Here is a 19,558-nt window from a genome sequence, read left to right as displayed (position 1 = left end):
TGCATGCCAGGCATGGTGCTAAACTCTTTGCATGTATTAGTTCATATAACCTTCACAATAATCCAAGCAGGGAGGCATTGTTATTATCTCCATTTTACAGATGAGGAAACTGAGACCCAGAGAAGCTCAAATAACTTGTCTAAACCTGAGTGACTTGCTGGCAAGTGACAGAGGTGGGGTTCAAAGCCAGGCAATCAGACCCAAGATTGCACGTTCTTAACTTCGAAGTTATGCTGCCCAGCCAGGGGTAAACTGATCACATGAGGACGAGGGGTAGTTTTTAATTATAAGCCAATAAAGCATAATAGAGTAAGTCCTGATAGAGGTACAAGCAAACAGAGCTCAGAGGAAGGAACACTTGATTCAGACAAGAAGGCTCAGAGAAGTTTTCCTGGACGAGTGACATAAGAACAGAACCTTGCACAAGGAACAGGAATTTGGTGGGGGGAAGCGGGGCAAAGATCTTCTGGCAGAAGGTGAAGTATGAGCAAAGCAAGAGCTATGACATTACCAGAAGGTGACCCTGGAGATGGCAAGACATCTGCTTTTGATAGAACTGAAGGTGCACAAAGTATTGGAAGGAAATGAAATAGCAGGGTCTATCTGAGAGTAGATGGCAAAGGACTGTGAATGGCATGCCAAGAGATCTGAAGTGTACTCCATAGACAATAGGGAATCTTGCGTGGTTTTTCGGGAAAAGAGTCATGGGAAATGGGCATCATTAGCTAGGGATTTCTTGATGTTTATCAATAAGGTCACAGAGCTGAAAGAACCAAGACTCATGTCTCTGGACTCTGTGCCCAGTGCTCATTGATAATCTGGAGTCATTCAGCCTGAAGACCTACAATGAAAAGCATGGAATGTAAGCAAAATTTTGAAGAGAGAGGGCTGATAGACTTTTTGGATATTAATTTTCAATTGTTTTAACATCCACTAGAAAATAGTGAATTATAATTTAATTCAAAGGAGCTCTTTAAGGCTCCAGATGGATAAATGGTATTTAGATGCTCATTGGGACTTCCACGAGGTGGAGGATGATCTAGCTCAGCCTTGAGCTTGGTCTCTAGTTGATCTTGATCATTTACCTTCTGGGGCTTGGTTTCCCCATCTCCTCAACCAGCAAAGGGTGGAGAGTGGATCTCCAAGTTCCTCTCTAGCTCCGATAATCTATCACATAAACTCTTGAGGTGCAGGTATTATATCTCCTTTGACTCCACACTCTGAGTGCTTAGCCTGGGATCTGACACAAGGTAGACCCAATAAATAATTATTGAATATTTGGAATGAATTGAACTTTTGAACTTAAGACTCTTGTGGAATCTTTAGGGGATTTAAATGGCAAGTTTGGAATCGATGACCATTTTTAAATAAGAAAGCATAAAAACAAGCAGATCAGTAACCCAGACAGGCTAGTATTTCCTCTCTGGCTATAAAAGATGCTGAGGAACTGAAAGACTCTGGAACAGAAGACTGATGGGAGGGAGGCCAAGGACACTGCAAGGTCAAGGGGGAAACCAAAGGTGAAAGAGCATGGAGGTGGGGACGTATGTTCTAGGAGCACCAGATTATTCCATTTAATCGGCAGAATCCACGTAAGTCAATGATTCTCAACCAGTGGACATTTGGCAACGTTTCTGCAGACATTTCTAATCACAACTAGAGAGGAAGTGCTACTGCATCTAGTGGATAGAGGTCAGGGATGCTGCTAAACATCCTACAATAAACAGGACAAAGTCTCATGACAAAGATCTATTCCAAAATGTAAACAGTGCTGAGGTTGTGAAACCCTGATATAACGAACTAGGAAAAGTTATGGTAGGAAATAATGTTTGGGGAGGAAGTTGAATGTGAGGGTAAGGAATACTGATCTGATCTAGAGAGGTTTGTGGAGGAGTGGTTAGAACGTGAACTTTGGAGACTGATCCTACCATTTACTTGCTGTGTGACCTTGGGCAATTCACTTAACCTTCCTGTACCTCAGTTCTCTCATATTGGAAACTAATATTATAAAAGTACCTATTTTAGAGGGTCATTGTGAGGAGTTAACACAAAGAGTTAACACATGCAAAGTACTCAGAACGGCAGCTGGCACATGTGACGCGCTAAATATGTTAGCTATTATCATTGCCATGTGTGGATAATAGGGAGCTAAAATAGACTCAAGTTTGAGAGAGTGGCAAAAGATTCCCTTCAGTTGCTGATAATCCTAGAAAAATGACCTAGAGCTGCATGATCATCATGTGACTATTACATCCACCCCATTAATAATCCCTCTTCAGTCAGTGTCTGCTTCAGATGACACTGCAGGCTGAATGTGTTTGGGTCGTTCTTGCTGTTTGCAAGCAACTCCCTGTCTGGGCTCTGTTTTCCAGATATCCATGAGGCCCAGGCCAGCATCCGACTGCCTCTCCCGTCCAGGTTCCTCACGGTTTTAATGAATAAGTGGAAGGAGACAGAGGAAGCCAGACATAAAGACAGATGGAAAGATGGAAAGGCAGGAAGCCTTCCACGAAAGCTGCTGCCAGTGATACACGCTGTTCACAGGGATTCCAAGGACAGAGTGGGGGCATGTTTTAGAGATTTGTGTGAGCTACCAATACTGTTCCCTGAAAGCCCTTGTTTGTAAATAGATATTTCTGCTGACATTGGGCTTTGTAAGGGCAGACAGAGTTGTGGGGGGAGGGTGTTAGAGAGAAAGGCAGGTTGTGTCCGCGAGCCTTAGACCATGTGTTTGTTGTTGAGAATACAAAGACTTCACTGTATTAAATGAAAATGCTTGTTTTACAAGGCGAGTGGGAATATGATAGGTACATGTCGAAAATGCTTCGGAAACTGAAACAACCCCATGCCACGAGGGTTTCCTGCTACATCATGCATCCAGGGGCGCACACAGATCATGAAGGCTCGGAATCACTACACAAGGACTTTGGGGGTTGTGGGCAAAGAGAGTCCAGGGGCTAAGTGACTGTTAGCTCCCTTTATGAAGCCTGCCCTTGCCCAGAGAACCCTGCCTCTATTTCTCATTCTCTATTGGTTTCCTACCCCTCTTGACCTAAGAGGAGAAGCTGTTATTGATCTAAAATATTAGTATAAAGGAGACTCCAGTAGTCTAGACCCAGACTCAGAGCACTACCAGGAATACTAATAATTATATAACTACACAGCTAGAGTACTTTAATTTTTTCAAGGTAGTTTTCAACTTCTGAAGTGGGGTTTTCAAACTGCACCCTAGTAGAAGCAAAAGGTTCAGTGGAGGTGTCTCAGGGGATTTTTTCCAAGGACTCACAGTGGCATAAGAACAAGAATTGGAGCCTCCTAACTCTTGCCGAAGCTCTAGCATTGAGCCCAGTGAATGGAAGATGGAATGAATGGAAGGGTAGATGGATGAGGGCATGCACTGATGGAAGGGTGAAGAGGTGAAATGATGGAGGAATGAAGGTATGGAGGAATGTAGGTATAAGAGGAAGAGAGGGAGGAAGGAAGGAAGGATGGAAGGAAGGAAGGAAGAAAGGAAGGAAGGAAGGAAGGAAGAAAGGAAGAAAGGAAGGAAGGGTAGATGGTTGGATGGATGGAATAGTAGATGGATATTTGGATTCATAGATTCATGGGTAAAGTCCGCAGTGAATAATTATGGTCAGGACTACCTCAGGCCACATTTGACATGAACTTGCTTCACTTTTAAAACTCAGAGACCACAGTTTGAATAAACAAAGTTGTAGATTATATTTCTAAGGAATAAACTAACTTCTCCTCAGAGGGAAAAAAGTCCCAAATTCTATTTACTCCAACAAGGGTACAGATGAAGAAAAGTGCAATTCCTCAGTCTGAAATGACAACTCAACATCAACATTCTCATTTTCACAGATCTCCTAAAGTGTTCAGATTTTACAGCTGAGAACAGGCTTCAGGAAATGACCTCGTATGCCTCCTGCTTTTAGGCATTTAAGTCATCATTTGGGGGTCCATAGATCCCTTTAAGAAACTGATGAAAATTTTGGACCCTCTCCCCAGAAAAATGTGCATAGCCTCAAATTTTTACAGAAAATGTCTTGGTCTTCACAAATCTCTTCAAGTTCTCCTAGACGAAAGTGCAAGAAACCCTCCCTCCTCTGTTGATCTAAAATATTTCTGTTATTCAGGTATTTCAGTTGGGAATGGTATTAGCAAGGAAATTAAGGGTAATGCTATCAACCAAAATACTAAGTCCTAACTAAAATAATAACATAACATTCAACTCACATCATGAGAATAGTATAACTGAGATTCCACTCTTGGGCTCATGACATTTATTCTCCATCTAGAGGTCAGAGTGATCTTTCAGAAACCTACACCAGATCCTGTAACTTCTTTGTTTGAAACTCCCTGACAGCTTCCCAGTTCATCTAGATTAAAATCTAGATTCCATGACCTGGGCTGCCTTCAGCTCCAGACACACACGTCTCCCAGCTTGCTCATCTGTTCCTTCAACATCCTGGACTTGCCCTGCTGCGTGGTCTATGCACTAGCTGTTCTATCTCTTTCTAGAACTTTCTTCATTTATCTTTTCATATGGCTTGTTCCTTTTCATCTGTCATTCAAGCCTCAGCCTTGTCACCTAAATCAATGTCCATCTACTCCAGTCACTCCCTATAGCACCACTTTTATTACTTATCATTATTAATACATAAATCCTTATAGTTGCTTACTTGTTTGTTGTCTGTCTCTCTTCACAAGAATACAAAGTCCAGGAGAGCAGGGACCTGCTCTGTCTTGCTCACTCTTGCATTTCTAACAGTGTCAGGCACACACTGTATATTTGTTGACTATATGGAGACACATAGAGGTTTTCTTGGTGTTGTCACTACTCACTGTGGGACCCTGGACAAATGTCTCCCCATTTTGGACTTCAGACTTCCCACTTATAAAAGGATAGTTTGGGTACTATCCAACTACAGGATTCAATGATCTGAAATCTTTGTGACCACGTTCAAAAGAGTTAGGCCCAAATCCCAGACAATATGGCAGGACAGAAGGAATGGTCAGGAGAACTGGGATCCAGTACTTCTCTGTCTCTAATTTGGGATGGAACTTGTGATAATTTCCTGGTCTTCTCTGGACAGTAGATTCTCCATCTGTGAACTGAGGAGACTGGACCAGATGCACTGTGAATTTATACCATTTATTCATCTAGAAATCCACCCACAAATATTTGTAGAACCCCTGCAGTGTGCTAGCCCTGGGAGGGTGTACTGAGCATGGAAGACATTCCTGCCATCATTCTGCTCTCCTATCCTCTGGGAGGTCTCCAAGGCTCAGGTGAAGGTTGCAGAAAGAACATAGGTACATCTCACACAATTACACTGGGTTCTTCAGCAGCAATCTCTAGGGATGAGGTTGGAGAAGCTGAGAGAAAACAATGGGGGAAAGGACTTAAAGCCAACCGAACGGTACACTGGCTAAGCAGAAAGGAAGGGAGGCAGAGTGACAGGGAAAGGTGATAAGAAGATACACAGGTAACTGGTCAGCTTAGAGAGCCCAAGGCCATATCTGCCGGCTAATTCCATTCCTAACATGCATGCGTTCACTGCTTGGTCTTTCCTAAGATCCATGATATCATGTCTCAAAGCACCCACTTCACTGTACCACTTTCACTCACCCTGTCTTCTCCCTTATTTGGAGCCATCTCCAATTCATTTAACAAAGTCTACTGAGCACCAACTGGCAGGGCTGATAAAGTGAAAAGGTAGGAATGAAGACCGAAGTGGTCTCTGCTCCTAAGGAGCTTGGAGATAAGTGGAGAGAGACAGAAAAGTATGAAGGCCATCACAATAGAGTGACAAATGCAATGAGAAGGGAATAGAAGGGGCTGCTAGACTTGATTTGGATGGTGATGGATTGAGTTGTCCAATCATTTCTAGTGTCACATTCCTAAAAGCTACTCTGGGTCAATGTCCTCAGTCAAGGCATGAATCAAAAAGTGTTTATTATTTGAATTTGATTTATGGTTCTACGTTTAAAATGACATGCATGATACATCCACAAGCAAGACAAGGTGAACACTCCACATACATACACGTCACCTATTTCATGAACAAGTCTTCAACCTTTCGAGGTGGAAGGGACCTCTTATGCCTCTAAAATCTCAAAGCACTTTCTAGCCTCCATAATAAACATGAGTGTTCAACAACACAGTGTTTCTGCCTCTGTGTTTCCCCAGGACTTTATTAATTGCTTAGTTATAGAAGTTACCATGATGTCATGCATCTGTTTACCAGTCTGCTTCCGCCACTAGGATTGGGAGTTCCTCAAGAGATGGAACTGTGCCCTGTTCTTTTTAATCCCAATCACCTAGCTCAATGTGTAATACACAAGAACATAAAAATTGCTTGATAACTATCTGTTAAATGGATGGATGGATGGAAAGTTGGAAGGAAGGAAGATTTATCTCCTATTAAACTGCCATTTCCTATTAAATCTCACAGAATGCCTAGGACAGAGATTTGTCACATAAGAAATGCTTAAGGAAAGTTACCAAAAAGACTAATTCAGTGGAAAGATCACTGACTTGGGAGTCAAGATACCTGAATTCTGGTTTCATTCTTGCTGTCAACTTGCTGCTAACTTTACTCATTTAGCTTAATCTAACAAGTTAATTTGCGTGGGCCTCAATTTCTCCATCTGTAAACTGAGCAGATTTGATAAATCAGACTCTACCATCATTGGGGAAATGATGAAGAAGATATGGTATTTGTTTGTTTTTAGCAGATAAGATCTAATCAGCCCAGTGTGGCTGTTCTGTAATGGAGTCATCCTGAGAGCTTTATACCAGCTCTATGAGCCTTCATCGGCTCCAAGTATATCACAAATCAAGAGTATGTCACAAATCAGCCTTGTTCCTCCAGAGTCGTTCTTCTACTCAGAACCCCATAGTTCATGCAGCACAATCACCTACAAACGTCCCAGATTTGCTCAGAATGCATCAGGGCTCTCCTCAGAGGGTGACATTGTGTCTCCACGGAGCACGTTTTGGGGAACATGCCGCAGGCTTTGATTCCCAAAAAAGAAATCTAGAAATGTCTTTGGCAGAGAGCATCTTTGAAATAAGTGTATATCTCCCAGTAGACTACTTAAAGGTGGGAAACACTCTAGTGGATGTAAATGGCCTTTTTGTTCAAAAGTCACCTGCAAATAAAATATATTTTGCATATCAAAGATATTTCTTAGCCAATCTCTGATAACGTTCCTTTAAATTTTTCTTCCACCTCTCTCTCCCTTGATCCCTCTCTCCCTCCCTCCCTTGTCTTCCTTTCTCCTCCTACAATCTCTAAATATTTGCATTAGCCATTGGGGGCACCATCATCCAACCATCCATCTATTCATTCATTCATTCATTCATGTATTCATCCTCTGATGGAACATTTACTGGACAGCCACTGTGTTCCAAGCAGTGCGTTAGGCCCTGTGGATAGAGATGACATTGAAGTGGCCTATATTTGAACCCCAGTTCCACCACCCTTTAGCTGTGGGGCCTTCAGCAAGTCATGTAACTTTCTAAACCTAATTCAGAGGGGTTCAAAGAGTAGCACTCAGTACAGTGCCAGCACACAGTAAGTGCTCATTATAAGCTAGCTGCTTTTATTACTGTTATTACTGCTGAGAATACGTACTCTCCCCCAAGGGTATATAAACAGTGGATAGAGGATTCCAGATCCCGAGGTCACCACAAGGTCTCACAAGACCAAGAGAAGCAGACGGAAGGGCCCCCCTATCAGGAAGGAGGGAAACGGATGAAAAAGGCAACAGACAGGACTTCCAGGACACTCGAGGCCCAGTAAGACCCTGATAAGGGGAGAGGGGAAACCTGAGAGGAGAGCAGAGCTTGGGATTATGTGCTGCAAGGCATATACAAAACAAATGCTTTGCAAACAGGCTAGGGGCTGACTGGGGAAGACCAAGGCTGAAATGTGGCTTGGATTAGAAAGGCCGAAATGTGAGCTGAAGAGGCATTTAAATACGCTGCTCCCTCCCTTCTCTGTTTTGGAAGGCCAGGCTTCTTTTTCCTTCTGACTTCTTTGCTCAAGGGGAAATGGAATTAACCACTGTGTAATGTTTTTGAGTGTGACGCACAGGGTAGGTCATGTGCTTTGGTTACGTAATGCAACATGCCTGAGGTTCCTGAGCTCTTTCTCCCAGAATCTTTAGATACTTAGCCAGTTCTCTTCTTCAGTCATGCATTCACTAAACAAAAATACATAGAGCTCCTTTATAAGCCAGGCACTGTGCTAGACAGTGGAGAAGTTGAGATGACCCCAAATATACACATAATTAAATGTGATAAAGAATTCCAGGTGTTTTGGTACATGCATGCATAGGGTATAGTGAAGACAGGTGGATAACGGAGGTAGGGAACCAGTTATACTTGGGCAAGAGTCAGGGAGGGCTTCTCAAGAAGATTAGACTCTTGAGCAGAATCTTATAGAGGGCTAAGTGTTCTGCAAAATGGTGCATGGGGATACAGGTGGCACACTAAGTAAAGAAAATGATATGAATAAAAAGTCTAAGGGATCTGGAGGAACTGCAAATAATCCCAGCACTACTGAAGGGCCTCTATGGAGGTGATAGAGTTAGATTTGCATTTTAGAAAGATCTAACTGTCGGATGTTGGAGGATAGGTTGAAGGCGGTGCAGGGGCTGAGGCTCAGAGAAGTGGGCATTGCAATACTAATGAAGTGGTCAAATCAAGAAATGAAGAGGACCTAAGCTAACAAGATGGAAGACTAGCTATAAAAATGTTAAGGAGGCAGGATAGACAGGAATTGATGACTGATTGAATATGATGGGTAATATATCTAGAGTGGGTGATGTTAGATGAAGACACAAGGAATTTTGATGGAAAGATGCTTCAGCTCTGGACACGTTGAGTTTGAAGTGCATGCAGACATTTCCAGGGGACTGTTGGATCTATGAGTCCGTATTACAGCAGAGTCTGGAGATAATTGATGCTCAGCAGCAAAGATGGTAATTACTCCATGGGATGGGGTGCAAAGTCAGGAGACAAGTAGATCCAGCTCTGGCCTAAGACTCACAAGACAGAGAGAGGATCTTACCCACCTTGGTCACTGATTTGGACAAGTCACTTCCTTCATCAACCCTCAGTTCCTCACCTATGAAATGAATGGCTTAGATGAGTGCTGCTGACTCTCACAGACCTCAGTTCTTTGGACTGACATGAATGTTGCTTCACAAAACAGTACAGTGTGTATTCGTTTCTTATGTGTTCTGTCTATGTACTTTGCATCTCTTTGAACAAGGCCATTTTGTTCCTTATTGGCCTGTTGTCATATCTGCCTCTATTTCTCATCAGCCTTTGTAGCTGAAAGATCTCCAATCTCACTAGGAGAAATAACCCCTTCTATACAAACACATTTGTTCATATTCTGCCCAGCCACATTTCATGTTTATAGAATGACAGGAATTAAGGAAAGAAGGATATGGGACAGATATAGGAATAACTTCTTGACCATAAAGGTGATAGGTATGGGTTAGACCAGAAGCTTCTTGAAGGCAAAAGGCTGGACCAGGGCACTGTATTTAGTAACATACTCTCCCAATCCAGATACTTGGATCCCAAGATGTGACCTCTCACCTCCTAGACTTTCTGTCTCTGTTTCCTCCAAGGGAACTGGAACCTGGGATCTTCTCAGATTCTCTAAAACTGAAACACGGTCACCTCTCCTACTCTTACAGGTTCTGTGGACACTGCGTTTATGGTAAATAATACTGGAAAACAAATTTTATTTCTCTTGTTTGAAAAAATCTAAGTGGCCAAAGTAAATGTGCTAGGTACAAGAAGTAGGAAGAGAGAGAGAAGAGAGGAGAACAAAAGGGAGCAAGAGGTATTTTATCCATGACAGTACCGAGGATGCCCAGAAGGAAAATAGGCTAACAGATTGGTACAGATTCCAGAGTCTTAGTATTTTAATTCATGAAATCATCTGATTAAAATGGTAAGCAAGACTAAAAGGCCAGTGGCCTACTCTGATGTCCAGGAAGTTGTCTGGGATGACTTTTATATAGTAAGAAATTACAAAATCTGAGTACTCTAACCATTAGCCAAGTAAGTGATCACTGGTAAGGTCACTCAGGGGATATTTATGGCAGCTATTATTAGTAATGTTATTAATGAGATGGTTTCCAGCTATTGGGAAGTACCAATATTCCCTAAATAATGTCTTCAGTCAGTCTTTGACTGAAATTCTACCCATTGGTACTTTGCTTTTTAATATAAAGCTTTCCGGGGAGACACTGAAGTATCTATGTCTATGGGAGAGCAGCATTCAAAGTTATCAGTCAATGATACCTCAGCAAGAAGGAACACCATGTCCTTTTTCGAACATAAGTATTGCCAGGGAAGAGGAAGCAGAAAGTGTGTGGGCTCTTGGCCCCTGAGGGGGACAGGCACAGGCACCACCTAGTGGTGGAAAATGCACCAAAAAGAGAAGAAAACTAGAACTATTGCCATCTTTGCAATTTTGTCTTAGGATGGTTCTGATTAGGATCATGGAATCCTAGGAGATCTCTACCAGAAGGATCCCTCATTGTTCAGGTGAGGAAAATTGGCCCCAAGAAGGAAAGTGACTTGTCCAAAGGCACACAGCAAGCCGGTGACTGAACTGACATCTCCAAGCTCCTAGTCCATTGCTCTTCCTTCTCCAACACACCAGGGACTTCCCTAGATGGCCTTGGGTCTACTCTCAGGTCTCCTTCAATGCCCCTTTTCATTACTGCCTCACCTCAGCACCCTATTTAAAACTCACTCCTCCTGCAACCCCACCCCACACAGTGTTCCCCAGATGCCCTTCTCTACTTAGCTTCATAAACATTCACCTAATGTTATGTGACCCGAATATAAACTCCCTGAGGGCAGGGATAGTTTCCTCTTCTGTTCATTGCTCTACATTAAGGGCCTAAAACTGTACCTGGTATGTAGCAGGAACTCCATAAATACTTGTTGAATGCCTGGGCAGGGGATGGACAAATTTTTACTTGTTTGATCTATATTTCTTAGATTCTCTGCAATGAGAATACATTGCTTTTAGAACATGAAACAATAAAGTGGTTACATTTCCGTCTTTTATTTAGTCTTTGTTTTACATTAAGTTGATAGCAATGTATCTTTCCTGAGTGGTAAGGGAGGAAAAACTAATTTCCAGCCCTGCCAAAGGAGATAAGCACATCGAACTCATAGAGTGATTGAAAGAATTAGAAATAATGTGTGGCAACGGCCAGACACACATACCAGTATGAGTTAACGTTTACTGGGTGTTCACCCATGGTCTAGATTCCATCACTAAGCATTTTCCACATGGAGGCCCAGTTAATCTTCAAAACAACCGTATGAAGCAGGAGCCAGTATTATCTGCGTTTTACGGATGGGAATAGTGAAGCTTGGAGATATTAAGTAACTCACCCAAGGTCACGCAACTAGCAGGTGGGTGAGTCAGGAACTCAAACTCAGGCAGTCTGACTGTTGAGTCCTATGATCAACCACTACAAAATACTCCCTCGGTAAACACATGCGCCTTTCCCTTCTTTCCTGATGGTGTCAACTCTTTCTGAGATGAGGTAAGCACAAGGCTCTAGAAGGTTCTAGAAGGCTCCAAGGGCAATTGGAGATGGAGAGAAATAAAGAGCCAGAAAAATGAGAAATAGGGGTATGTGGAAATGTGAGTGTGTGTCTATTGTCACAGTATGTTTTAGAGTGTCACAATGACTGGCAGATCCTAGGGGATTCTTATGCACAGAACCAAGGATGCTAAATGCTTCACAGTATGTGAGATGATTCCATGCAGCAAATAATGTCCTCACTCAAAAGCTTCCTATTGCCCAGCAAGGCTCCACGCCTTTCTTTCCTTCCCCTCAAGCTCTCCCAGGATGGCCAGTCAGCTGAGTCTGCAGGTGTGCAGAGAGGAGAGCAGAGGGAGCTCCTAGTGTCTGAAGCCTGAACTGCATCCTGACTTCCAGTTAATCTCCGTGTGACCTTGGGAGAGTCCCTAACCCCCTCCAAGTTGCCACCTCTGTATTTGGAAACCTACCAGCTCACAGAACACGCAGGAACCTAAGACTTCAGCTCCTCCTCTGACTCCCAAACTCTTAATTTCTTCAAACTTTTTATTATGGAAATCTTAAATCATACATAGAGGGACAGACAAAAAATGTATTGAAGTCGTTCGTTTCTGTCGCCTGGTTTCACCGTTATCATTCTGTCAACCTTCGTTCATCTACTGCCTTCCCCACAACATCTTACTTTTTTTCTGGAGCACTTTAAACAAATAAAACAGATATAACATCATTTTACCCATAAGTTATTCAGTATGCATTTCTAACAGATTAGGATCTTTAAAAATACATAATAACAATATCATTATCACACCTTAATAAGGTTAACAGTAATTCCTCAGTCAGTCCATGTCCAAACTCTGTAACGGAGCAGCTTACACATTCCTTCAAAGGAATCTTGTAGAATCACAAAATTTGAGCAGAATAAGATGAAGGAGGGGGAGGCAGAGACCTGCTCTTCCACCTCTCCCCAGGGGACCCCTAAGATTGTGGGGCACAGTTTGAAAGCCCTTATTCTACCCCACCCCTCACTGTGTGAGTGTGCACCCTGAGAACACTGAGGCCCAGAGAGGAGCAGTTAAGCAGTCAAGGTCACACAGCAAGTAAGTGGTAGGTTTCAGTACACCTGTGAGGTCCCAACATCAAAGGACTCCAGTGAGGTCACAGGTATGAAAAGATTTGCTAACTCGGTCACTATTTATCATCTACAGTGTGAATAACGATAATAAAGGCACCTTCCAGGAATGACCTTCATTGCACAAATCCCTCACATCCCTCACTTTCTGGCTCCTCCTACCACTGTTGACACGTGGACTGGGTTCTGATCTTGGCCAAGAGCTTCTGCCGCCATTGTCTCACCTGGTTCCTATGGCAACTCGTGAGACAGGGATGTTGAATGTAACCACACTTGAAACTCTCCCCTGAGGTTGAGTCAGAGGCCCCGGGCCACACAGTTCAGAGGAGGCCAAGACAGTCCTTGAACTCAGAGCTTCTGAGTCCCAGTTTCAAGTCTTCAAAGGAGCCAAGATGCCAAGATCCACAAGTCAGTTCTCAATTGAGCATTTCCAATAAGTACATCAAGGCACAAAGCGGAGCCCTCAGTGCAGTAAGAAGAAAGATAAAGGGACATTGAGGGAAAGGAAATTAAATTCCATACAAGGGGCAGCAGATGAGGGGAGAAATAGGCACCTGCTGGATTCCTGAGTCCTTGACCATAGGTAGACAAGGCACAAGTGGCAATAGTGGGAGTCCTCCTACATGGCATACCTAGGGATCGTCTCTCTTCCTCATCTGAGACACCTGCAGCCAGTACTGGTTTCAAAGTGATCTCAAGGTGAGGGGGTTTTGAAAGAATAGGGATACACCACTTCTTGCAGGATGAGCCCAGCCCAAAGCGGGGAATGCCTTAGAGCTGAGTTTCCCTTCTTTCTGCTCAGAGAGGCTCCCCTCGCAAGCAGGTGCAGAGATTCATTTAAAATCAGATACATAGAATTCAACAGGCTAGCCCTCTACGGGAGTGTTAGTACCTTGAAAGAGGCAGTGGAAGGAGAAGGTGTGGTTTCACACTCAGGAATGGGTCTGGAAAAATGGAATGTCAGGGCCACAGCACCTAGGAGTTTGGGGTCAGCAGGAGAATAGAGAATGGAAGAAGAGTCCTTCCTGGTGCTTGGACACTCAGAAATGGGACAGTGAAATTTCTCTGAAGGCTGACCCACTAACCAGCTCAGTAGGCAGGGCAGACTACTTCCCCTTTGGGGCTCAGCTTCCCCATCTGTAGAACAGGGCCACATCAAACCACATCAGACAGGATCAGTGATTCTCCTCACTGGTGGTCCTTCCACACTACCTGAGGAGGCTTTGAAAAACACCAGCACCCAGGCCAACCCCAGACCCATGACATCAGAATCCCAGGATGCAGCCTGGGCATCAGGATGTTTTAAAAGCCGGTGATTCCAAGAGTTGCCAGGGAAGGCAACTACTGAACCACATGATCTCCCAGGCCCCTTGGAGAGGAGGCAGTTTGTGAATATAGTTTAATTCTTAGCCCCTGTGTGACCCTGGTCCTCAGTTTCCCTGTGCCATAATGAGCTGCTTGGCTCAGTCCGTGCCTGGGCTGACCATGCGTGACTCACATTCCTGAGCCCCACACCTCTGAGCCTCGTTTGCTTTCCTCTGTGCAGAGGGGCAAGGGTGACGCAGCCTCCATCACCCCATCTGTCCACGTGAACGCTGCCTGGGAAAAGAAGAAGTTGGAGGGCATCTGGGGAAGGAGCAGAAGGCATGTGACAGTAGATGTGTGACCTGCACTCCACTGTGACCACTGTCTGGCCTCTGTTCCTGAGGGTGCATACTCCCCCTCGAGGATAACTGGTTTTCCTTTTCACTGGTCCAGCAGTTCTGGACTTCCTCTGGCTCTTTACCACCACGGAGTCATCCCATTAGGTCAAAGAAAAGGAAATCAAAGCACAAGGAAGGGATTTCAGGGGGTCTAATTGTTCCCCAAGATACACTGTATACTCAAGATAGACCCCCCCCCCCCCCAGCAACTGGAGAGGGGAAGTCCTAACAGTGCCCAGACACACCCCACTGTCTGAAGGCCAAGCTAGCAAACTGGAAAAGGGACCAGACTGACTTACTGGATCCAGCTCCCCTTGACCGAGTCCCTAATCTGAGCTGGCATTGTGCCAGGTACTTTCTGCATGTTTATTTCACTGCAATATCCTGATATCATTATGCCCATTTTACAGATGAAGAAACCAAGGGATGGAGAGATGAAGTCTCTTCAGGCAAATCACACAGCAAGTAACCGGCAACAGAAATTCCAAGCCCAGCCTGTCTGAGAATTTGATGTGAAGGGAAAACGGATCTGCTAAGTCAAATCCAAGGGTCCACGTAAGATTTGTACCCATTTTTGTCCTCTTTAGTCTGTAGGTGTATGGTCTGCACCCAGAGAGGCAGAAGGAATAGGAACGTTCTGCAGTGGGACTAAAGAAGGGAACAGGAGTCAGCTCTTTTCTCTCTAAAAAGACAGCTGAAGAGGAAACAGGCATTTGGGACTGGAGCTCATACCTGGGCTCTGTCAACCCAACGGCCTGTGGGACTTTGGAATAAGTCACTCCAACTTTCTGAGACTGTTTTTCCTCATTTGTAAAACAGAGGTGATAGATGATGCCCACCTCCCAGGTTGACTGTGATAGTGAAACTCGGAGGCACAAGGCAAGCGCCTAGCACAATGCCTGGACCTTGGAGGCACCCAGGAAGTGCTGGTTTCCTTCCTGCCCTTCAGTGTCCCCAGTCCATAAAGCCAAGATTGAGATCTTTGGAAAATGATGCCCAATAATAAGAGAGAAGTTTACTGAGTGCTTACTATATACACCAAGTCCAGTTCTGTGTACTTTGCAGGTGTGAGCTCATTTAATGAGATAGGTATTCATGCCATCCTCACTTTATAGATAAGGAAGCTGAAGACCAGAGGAATCAACTAGCTTGCCCAAGGTCACACAGCCAGTTAGAGGCAGAAGTGGATTTCCACAGGTAAACTGACTACTAAAACTGGTTTTTAGCCATTGCAATGTTCTAGACCCCAGGTGTGACTACAAATCTTGTTGGGAGAGCCATGTTAGTATATAGACTCCTTGAAACCTAGCCTTCCCCTGTCACAGCAATTCTAAAGTTGGTAAAATGTGGGCACTCTTTTTGGGGGGTCATCTCGGTAGTAGGAAGTGGGGGCTGCAGACATGTAGAAATAAAAGGATTCCTTAGAGGAGCCAGGAAACTCAACAGTCCAACATTTAGAACAAAAGAGGAAAGCGTATTAATCAGAGGTGCTGGACGGGATTCAGGTAAATCCTTTTCTCCTTCTGAGCAGGGATTCTGGCACTAAGGGATGGGGGTGGGAGGAGGGCAGCACTTGTGGGGTCCACATTGCACTTATCTAACAGGTCAGGAGAAACTTTAACAAGATTAACTGCTGCTCAGGGCCCCTGCTCGATGGAGCAAATTGAGTCTATTGTTTTCTTTTTCTTCTGCTTCTTTCTCTTTCTTTCAAACGGGGGTGGGGGGAATGGTTGGGGATGATGGGCAGGGAGCTGGATCCCGCCTGGTATGGTACAAAAGCAAAGGGATGTGTCAGAAGGCCCCCCACCTCCGGACTTGAAAGGGAGCCCAAATTGCCGTGCACGAAGGCTTAAGGCTGTGCCTGGGTGGTGGGTGTGGGGGGGGGTGAGAGGTGATAGTGTTTTATCAGACAAGCTCTCTCAGCAGTCTAGGGGCTAAGGCCTCGAAGTCATGATGCTCAGGATTAACTCCTAGTTCCTGTCATTGAGGAGCTGTGTCATCCAACACACACCCCTCCCCCCTCCGGGTCTCTGTCTTCCTATTTGGCCAAAGAAAGAACTGGCCTGGGTGACTTCTGAAGACCCTTTTCACAGTAGCCTTAAAGGATTCCTAAAGACCACCTATCCTTGGTGGGCCCTCCGAAGTATCCAGCACACAGGCACTCTCTAACTTTGTCTTTGTTTTTGTCTGCATGAGCCTTTCCTTTTTTATTTATTAACACGTATATTTTTTCTTCTTCCCTTTCAGAAAAATAAAAGGCATGTTTTCTGAGCTTCAGAAGCAAACTGCTCCTGACTCCTTCCCTCTGCATCTCCTAGCGCCTGTCTGAACTGGTGTCAGTGAAGTTTGAACCGGGGCAGAAATAGCATCCCGGGCGGATCTGGGAGCACAGCCCGCCTACTAGGAGCGACAAGGCCTACCTCTGCCAGACGACAGACCCGGTTAACAGCACCGTAAAATTAGACCTTTACGAAAACCAATTGAATCCTGCAGCAAAGAGTGATGTCAGGCAGCCTGGCCTGACAGCAAGGCAGCAACCCTCTGCCTGAAATAGCAGCGCGGTCCCTGCTGAGAGATGCCTGCTCTCTCTCTCTCAAGATAGGTGACTAGGGATTCCTACGAAAGTGGCGACGCCCAGCCAGAGAGAGGCAGCAGAGGTCAGGCAGCAAACTGGGCACCCGAGGTCGCCGCGGGAGGACGTGGCTTGGCACCCACATCCCCACTGCCCACCTCGGGCCTGCCTCTCCCAGCCCGAACTTATGCAAAGAAAGGAGCTGAAAAAGTGCTTCTGCAAAGAACCCCTGTTTGTTTGCTTTTTAATTCAAGGAGAAGCAGGTTCTTTTTAGTCCAACAGTCTGCACTGTGTGGAGGATACGCAGAATGAGTCTTTTCTGGCTCAGGGCCAGGTGTTTACACACCGCCAAATCTGGCTCAGACTCAACTGGGGGAGGGAAAAGAAATCCACCAGAATCCTCGGGAGAAAAGCTCCTGGCTTTCTCGTGCTACACGACAGGCTGTGCCTTTTTTTTTTTTTTCCCCTCGTTTTGAGAGGAATGTTATTTCCACACATAAAATGGACCAGGCATTTTATACAAGCAATAATAACCTAACATCCCCCATCCAATTAAAGTATTTTACTGCACAATCTTTGTGTGACAGAGTGAATGACTGCTCAAGAGAACGCGTGTGAAGAGAGGCTCCTTGTCTGAATTACAGACATTTATAAAGCAGGCTCCTGTGGAATCCCAGGTGTTATATATTTTAAAAAAATGCATTCACTACCTTTTCATTGATGATACCTATTCAGCCCTGGGCTCTCCCCTCCGTAGGGGAAGCCTTCCAAATTATTGGTATGACAAATAAAGACTAGGAAAAATCAGATCTACTTTTTTTTTTTTAATCATCTCCAAGCAGTAGGCTCTGTGCCTTCCCTACGTTCCGAAAGAGAAGTGAACATAACGACCACAGCCCTAAATTATCACCACCATCATTATTATTATGAATAAGGTTTCTCCTCTATACGTTATATATACCCCCACTCTGAGTGACTAGGACTTGGGGGCTAAAAGTGAATGAGCTCAGTTTCCCTCTCCTTCCTGGGGAAAAAAAAAGAGAAAAAATAGCAAGTGATGACGTCAGATGTGGGGGAAAGTCACTTTCCTGCTCTCTGTCTGGTAGCGGCGGAGTGGGAGCTCTGGGGGCATATTCTTGGTAAAGCGCCAGAGTTTGGGTCCCCCGAAATGGACTTCATGTAAATAGGATGGAGTCAGCGCAACGTTTGAGAAAGCCCACGCCGAGACAGAGAGCAGCAGAACTGCCGGAAGAGCTCAGAGCTTTCCCCTCTAAGAAAGTGTGTGTGTAAAGGGGTGGAATCGCAGAACGCCTCCACACGTTTCCTGGCTCGAGTGAAGGGGGAACCCCTACTCTCAATTTAAGACGTCCTAGGACATGGCAAGACTGTTTGTGCAGGAAGGGAATCTCCCAGCCAGAAGAGGCAAAACTTTGCTTCTCTCCTCCAGCGCCGCCCCCCTCTGCCCCCCAGTTTTATTAAAGGCATTGCCATAGATTCATTTGGGGGGGGGGGATGGATGTTGGAGCATTTCTAAGGTTTGCAACCCTTGCAAAGTGTCCGGTTTCACTATGGGTTTTGCTGTGGAACGGCGAAGGGGAGAGAGAGGGAGGGTGAGGAGGGAGAACTCAAATTCATTACGGGCTCATAAAAGTCCCAAATGAGAAATGCGCCCCGTTTCGCAGCCGAGTCGGGGAAAGACTGGCGGAGTGTGCGTTAGGAAGGTCTCGCCTCAGCCCCGAGTGACAGGCAATGGGCTTTAAAAGCCAGGACATGGGCTGGCGGACTGTGTGTGTGTGTGCGGCTGGGGGGAAGCGGGTGAATCCCAGAGGCGGCATCAAGCAGAGAGCAACTTTGGGGCACTTCGAGGACTTCTAAGTCCTGGCGATCACAACAACCTTGTCTTTGCAGGCTTTCAGCGTAAAGCGGCCAAGCGAAGGGAGGTCACCTCCATTAAAAAGTCAAAGAAATCAATGGTCCCCGAGCCTCTTCACACATGCATCCCAACTGGGTCATCCTCCCCTCCATCTCAAACACAGACAGTACGTCTGACCATCCTGAACACGGTTTGCGTGCACTGGGCTCCCCGGGGACCAGCCTTCACTGACTGCGGGTCTCGGGGCAGCCAGGAGCGCTCTCCGTGCTCCTCCCGGGAGGTAGGAGGAGACGCCTTCCGAGCGCGCCCATTCCGCAGATGGGGCAAAGCGAGGCTCACAGCTCCCCTCGGGTGCCGCCGAGCCGCCGGCGGAGCGACTCCCGCACAGATACACCCGCAAGCCCCCGACCAGCCCGCCACCCGCGCCCAAGCACCCGCGCGCCTCTGGGGACGGTGCGGCGCCCACCCCGGCGCCCTCGCCTACCTGTGATCACCGCCGGAGATCTCTGGCCCCCCTCCGCTCGTAGCCACACTTGCAGCGTGAACGCGTCCCGGGGCAGCTCGAGGTCGGCCCGGAGGCGCAGCTGCTCGCCTCGCCCGCTGAAATAGAGCGCCCGGCTCGGCGGGCTCGGCTCCTCGGCGGCGCCCCTCGCCTCCCGCTGCTGCCGCCGCCGGGG

The 19,558-nt window shown here is 45.7% G+C and overlaps 1 protein-coding gene across 1 annotated transcript in view; it reads right to left on the bottom strand.

The window, feature by feature from the left end:
- PAPPA (pappalysin 1) overlaps positions 1–19,558 on the bottom strand; it is a gene marked incomplete at its 5' end in the record, with an annotated part of 240,634 nt that extends 221,076 nt beyond the window's left edge. The window contains one exon of the mRNA XM_046676707.1: positions 19,366–19,558. Within this exon, the coding sequence (XP_046532663.1) occupies positions 19,366–19,558 (193 nt within the window). The remainder of the gene's footprint in view (positions 1–19,365) is intronic.

This window comes from Equus quagga, chromosome 1, assembly GCF_021613505.1.
Source record: "Equus quagga isolate Etosha38 chromosome 1, UCLA_HA_Equagga_1.0, whole genome shotgun sequence".
Classification (NCBI taxonomy): Eukaryota; Metazoa; Chordata; class Mammalia; order Perissodactyla; family Equidae; genus Equus; species Equus quagga.
The sequence above is the reverse complement of the archived record's forward strand: the minus strand, read 5'-3'. Positions and strand labels throughout refer to the sequence as shown.